The following is a 6,228-nucleotide window of genomic DNA, read 5'->3' as shown; positions in this document are numbered from 1 at the left end:
TCCTGTGGGTAGGGATGTATATTGAACATTTCCAGTCTTTTGGACAATGTTTTGTTTTCCATATCTGTTGGCATATTTTAATTAATACTAGAGTTGCTTCTGTCTGTATGGATTGTAGCAGTTCAACTGGAATATCATCTGTTCCTGGTGATTTATTCTTTCCAATTTCTCTTATTGCAGATTCTATCTAAATTGCTAAGATTTAGGATTCATCTTCATATGGTTCTTCATTCCATGTGTTATTCATTTTTCATCTCTTTTATGTAACTCTTCTGTGCATTGTCTCCAGTGTTTTTGTATTGTTTGTTTTTTAATTTCTTCTTGATCTTGCAGTATGTTCCTCTTCTTGTTAAAGAGCATTCCAGTCCTTTGAGTTATATTCAAACATCCCAGCTGCCCTTTGAGTTCCAGGATCTTTTGAAAGAGGTTTCTCATTCTAGTCAAAAACATTCTTATTGTTCATATCAGGGTGCAAAAATCAAATTTTACTCTATCTGGCAAATGTCCGCTTTAAAACATATTTTGATATATCTTTGTATAAGAATTGTACCACAATATTTGGAGAATTCCAAAATTGGTCTAATAATTATGTTCTCATCTGCACATTAGTCTGGGAAATTCAGACAGCATAATTTGCAGAGACCATTATATCCAAACATCAGTGCTAGGGACAAATGGGTCGGCTTGCTTCTTCATTGTGTCATGAGTTCAGTCTAGGCAACCTTTTGGACAATTCCAATTTAACTAAAATAATAATAATAAATTAATTCTGGAACTAATTGATCCTGCAGAGATGATTATACTTTCCAGTCCTTTTGGTTAACTGCCATGGTTTTCAGACTGATATGGAAATATTATGCAAGTCCATTCTTCCATGTACACACATGGATTTTGCATATAGTTTTGCACATACAGCTGTTCCTAGCCTGATCTACTTCTTCATCTTAATACTCCATTCTTTGACTAAAATCAAAGACAGGGAAAGTGCAGGAAAATGTTGGCCTTTGGGGCTGAGGAGAATTCCAAACCAGAAAATGAAGAGACATAACATCAAGCTGAGTGAGAACCATAAATTTGCAGGTTGTGTGAGAAAGAGAGTCACAGGGAACAAAGAAGACAAAGACTGCCCCACACAGCTAAGAAGGCACCTAACACCCCCCCACACACACACACACAAAACAACCCCCCAAGCAAACAAACCTAGAACAAAAGGGTAGGGGAGTTCAAATTTTTATGAAGTGAGATTTTGTTGAACCAGAAGCTGTTAGTAAAACAAGGAAAATTGGTTCCAGCATCAATGCACTTACATCAATATAGTTGGCATTGATATAGTCTGAGTTTGGATCACCAAGAAGTGGATGCAGTTTAACTCGATGTCGATCATCTGGGGAGAAAAATCAGACAAGAGCCATCAGTCCACAGTATGCAAAAGGACACCAGAAGACCTTAATCTCATAATTCCTCATGGTTTATATCAGGGTGATTTTTCCTGTAAACTTTCAAGCACTTTCTTGAGACAAGGCAGATGAATGTTTCTATAAAATCAAAGATATGATGATTGAAATTCAGTCTTGGGTTACATGTTAAGACAGATAGAGATAAATCAATTTAGTAAGCCATGGGATAAGCTCCTGCAACTCTAGTACAGATTTGCTATTAGAAAAACAACAATAGGCAGTGGGCTTCACCTGGCACAGATGAGCTTTTTTTTTTTTCTATATTCTTCTTCATTATATGAAGCAGGAGGAAATAGGCAGCCTCTTCAGCAATGGCAGAATGTACTAGTATCTGAAGTGAGCATATGTCTTTGGCAAACCTGGCAATATTCTCTGAGTCATGATTTCTCATAAACAGCTATCTATAAATGATTTATAAGACATTCATACACCATGAACGGATGCCACACATAAATATTAAGAGTCTATGTTAGAGCCTATTAATGATGCAGAAGGAAGGCGTTAATATATTACTCTCCTAGTTAGAGATACTCTCTTTAGATGTCCAGTAGGATGCACATAATGGCAAGGGTCCAAAACAGACTGCAGAGATGTGGCACCAGAGCTCTGACAAAGAAGGGTAAATGTCTCACAAAACTACAGTCTCCAGAATTCCCTAGCACTGAGCCAGGGCAGTTAAAGCAGCCTCTGCAGTGTGTTTTGGACCAGAGATGATAAATGTGGTGGTGGCAATGAGGATGATGTAGATTTCTACTAATGAGCCCAGGGCCAAAAAGCATGCCCACTAAAATTAAATTGTATTAAAACTGTTAATATTTGCAGAAGTAAGGATTGTAAAAGTACAAAAATATACTTAAGCCCTGCTCTTGATCTCAGGGTATTCAGTAAGCAGGAGTACTGACTGATCATGAAGAAGGGGGATCATGGAGGAAGAATGCAATGGATCCTCCTAGGAAGCTAGCAAGGTTGGCTGGCTAACTTGAATCCTGAACATGAATATAACATACTGATTGATTAGACCCATTTAACTCATTATCATCTGCAGTAAAGGTTCTCCAGTCTCTCCTTTACAAAAAGGTCACTTTTCTTCCGCAAAGAGATCAAACTGGGAACCTCTCAGAAAGGCTTCACTCTACACACAGACCTCATATGAAAGCACCTTACAATGCCAAGTAAGTAAGCCAAAAGGAAAAGGGTTAGGGGAGGGAAGTGCAAGTAACATTCAACCAGGAAGAGAGGGCATAGATGCACTAACTTCTGTTTGGTCCAAGCCCAAGAAGAACTGGGAAAATTGCATGTGGATGTTTATTTTAATAATACATTCTGTCTGTTTTTAACTCATGACATCGTATGTGGCTTATGTATTTTTATTAGTATTTGTTTTAATTTTTGAATGCTGCTTCAGTCCCAGTTTTGGGGAAAATGTGAGATATGCGTGAAGAAAAGGACTTATGACTGAACATTTTGATGAAAATCAGTGTTTAAATATTCTAGTTAAACAGATAGGTAGGCAGGCAAGCCTGTAGACAGACAGACAAATAGCCTAAACACGTACAGTCATTCACTTTTGCATTCTGGAGGCACCAAATCAGATTGCTAGCACTTTTACCCCAACATGCAAAGTTTCATCATGTTATAAATTTGAAGCCCATAAAACTCTGCTGCCAGTGCACTGGAGACTTACTAATTCTAGACAAAGGATGACATCTGTCAAACCACATGGAACTCCAAAGGTGCGAACTGAGTTCTGTGGGCTATTACAAAATGATTGCTTTTGCAGACTGAAGCAAGACTGGACTTTTGTATATCTGACAGGAAATCAGTAATTCTAGCAAATCACAACTCAAATGTAAATACTTTCCAGGCTGTGAGAATTTTCAAGACATTTTGGGATCCAGAAATGAAAGAAAAGGATATACATTTTCTTTTTCTTTATTTCTATCTTTAAAAGATACTTACAGGTAGGGATGTGATCCTGCCTCCCCTTGGTCTTGTCTTTCTTCTTTGAAGCATCCCAGCCATCAAAGAAACTCTAGGAATTAAAAAAAAAAAAGTCTATTATGGAGAACTAACAAACATTAATTTATTTAACAGCACAGATGCCTAATGGCTTTCCTGTGTGTTGATTTCATCATGCAGACCTGGTTATATAGGCACAGTGTGTAGGAACATTACTGTGGTAATGCAGAGTATTAGGAGGTGCTTTAGTCTTAAACTGATAATTAATATCATTAGCTTTCTAAAAGACTTATTATTGGTGGACATGAAAACGTGGTTGTTATGGTTTAACACAATTCTCTTTAAAATTTATTGTTAGGTTTTAGGTGCTTCTTTTTGTGAGTCACCTTGAGTCCACGCGGGGAAAAAGGCAGCAAATAAATAAATAAATAGCAATCAGTGTAAACGGACGAACTTTGGGGACTAACATGATGAATGCCTGCAAAAACAAACAAACAAACACTGACCACGGAATATATTAGCTTCGATATACAGCATATAGAATATCTGTCACAAACATCAGTGTACTTTCTATGTTTTTAGTGGCAATAATTTATTTTTACATAGCTGGGGGAGGGGGGGATTCTAAAAGATGGGGACTGTTATTTCAGTAGCTTAAATAGCCCAGGGATATTTACAGATACGATTTCTGTCTTGCAGGGACAGAGAAACCGGCATCTAAACCCAAAGAGGGTCAGTTAAGGTCTGAAGATGCCAACCACAGATACTGGAGAAACATCAGGAATAAACTCTTCTAGAACATGACCACATAGTCCGAAAAACCCACAGAAAACTATGGATGCCAGCCATGAAAGCCTTCGACTTCACATCACAGGGATCTTCTGCAGAGTATGGAAGGGGAATAAATGTCCTTAGATTATAAAGAACATAAAGTGCCAAACTCACAGTTTGCATAATGATCCCAAGGAGGACTGATCCCAGCAAGGACAATATCAACAAGGAGGTGCTTGTTCAATTTCTTGGAGAAAGTGAGACCTAGGAACTTGCCCAGTGTTTGACCTAGGGGTTGTCTGCATGGGCCAAAAGGTCCATGTTCCCCACAGCCTCATGTTGTCTAGTTCAGATGATACAGGCAAAAATCCCAGGGCCAGGGCTGGGCCCAATCCTGGTAGAACAGACACAGATCCAATAGATCAGGCCCAATTCTGGGGTATACAGCTGTTACCCTGGGCTATTTTGAGCCCTGGTTTGCTGCCGAGTTTCTAGGAAACTCTGTGGCAAATGCCAGCTGTTTACACACACACCCACACCCACACCCACACACACACACACACCAGCACTCTTTACCTTGCAGCTCTGTTGCTGATACTCAGAAGACTCCCTTTGCTGCCTCAGGGCCTTCTGAGTACCAGCGATGGTGCAGGAAGGTAAGAAGCATGCACCAGTAGCAAGTTCTGGGTCAGTGTAGGGACAGATGTGTAGACACCTGCCCATCCCTACACTGACCTGGACACTGACCCAGGTGAGCGCTGGGGCCAGGATAGCACAGACTCAGCCCATCATATTTGGCTGATAGGAAAAAAAATAAATTCATTTGAAGTGCGTCTAAGCTGGAGTATATCAAGGAGGGCAACAAAAATGGTGAAACGTCAGGAAACTATGTCCTATGAGGAACATTTTAGGGAGCTGGGTATATTTAGCCTAGAAAGTATGATTGAGAAATAACATGATAGCCCTATTTCAATATTTGAAGGGATGTCATATTGAGGATGGAGAAAGCTTGTTTTTGCTGCTCCAGAGACTAGGACATAGAGCAATGGATTCAAGCTACAGGTAAGAGTTGTTCAACAATGGACCATGCTACAGTATTAACTCTTATTTAAAAAGAAACCATTCCCTTCTCTGATGGTAAGAGCTTTTCAAAAGTGGAACATGCTGCCTTGGAAAGTGGTGGAATCTCTTTCTTTGGAGGTTTTAAAACAGAGGCTGAATAATCCATAGGGGGTCACTTTAATAATGGATTCATTCCACAATATTTATTTTGCAAGCTACTAGAAATTCCACACATCCCCCCGAAGAATTAAAAATCCACTACCCACCAGGATTCTTTCCCCCACCTTTATTCTGCAGAGTAGTCTCTGAGCAAAAGACTGAAAGTGTTGTTGGTGGTGGGGTATTGTACGTTTCCTTCCATGCTTGTAATATTCAAATACCTGTACTTTTAAAATGTATAGTATCCGAAAGGAGACTCTCAGACAAGCACAACAACTGAACATCACAGTAATTTTGTGGTAAGGAAGGGGGATTTCAATAGAAAATCCTGTGAGACACAAAACATATTGTGATGATAGTGTTTTAAAGCATAGGCACAGCAAATGTTTTCTTTTGACATAGGATAATAGGCAATGTCATTGTTTAGGAACAATGTCATTGTTTAGGAACACAATGTCCTTTCAGCAAAAGTTTAATAAAAAAACAACCTATAGACAGAGGTTTGCTGCCAATTTTTAAACTGAGCCTGCATCCCGGGCACTTTGCCATGATGACCCAAGAATTCCTGACAAACAAAAGTAATTTGCCTGTTTTATTGAATCATTTCCTGTATTGCTATGTCCTCCCTCCAGCCCATCTCCCCTGATCCAGGTCTCGGAGGTAGAGAAGAACTGTTGGCCCTCATCCCCTTCCCTTTCTCCTTTTGTGTCATGTCTTTTTTAGATTGTAAGCCTTAGGGCAGGGAACTGTCCAATTAAAAAGATTGTATGTACAGTGCTGTGTAAATTTACAGCGCTTTATAAATAAAGGTTAATAATTA

The 6,228-nt window shown here is 39.2% G+C and overlaps 2 protein-coding genes across 4 annotated transcripts in view; one reads left to right on the top strand and one right to left on the bottom strand.

Moving 5' to 3' along the window:
- The window catches only part of PUM1 (pumilio RNA binding family member 1), a 721,963-nt gene that overhangs the window by 360,263 nt on the left and 355,472 nt on the right, over window positions 1-6,228 (top strand). The window lies entirely within an intron of this gene.
- Window positions 1-6,228, bottom strand: part of PTPRU (protein tyrosine phosphatase receptor type U) — a 96,498-nt gene that overhangs the window by 49,682 nt on the left and 40,588 nt on the right. For all 3 annotated transcript variants that reach the window (XM_042440113.1, XM_042440114.1, XM_042440115.1), the window contains exons 7-8: window positions 3,417-3,489; window positions 1,308-1,384 (exon numbers count right to left, since the gene is read on the bottom strand). In XM_042440113.1, coding sequence (XP_042296047.1) covers window positions 1,308-1,384; window positions 3,417-3,489 — 150 coding nt within the window. The remainder of the gene's footprint in view (window positions 1-1,307; window positions 1,385-3,416; window positions 3,490-6,228) is intronic.

Source organism: Sceloporus undulatus, chromosome 9, assembly GCF_019175285.1.
Source record: "Sceloporus undulatus isolate JIND9_A2432 ecotype Alabama chromosome 9, SceUnd_v1.1, whole genome shotgun sequence".
In the NCBI taxonomy this organism is placed as follows: domain Eukaryota; kingdom Metazoa; phylum Chordata; class Lepidosauria; order Squamata; family Phrynosomatidae; genus Sceloporus; species Sceloporus undulatus.
Note: the sequence above shows the minus strand (reverse complement) of the source record. Positions and strands in the feature narration are given on the sequence as shown.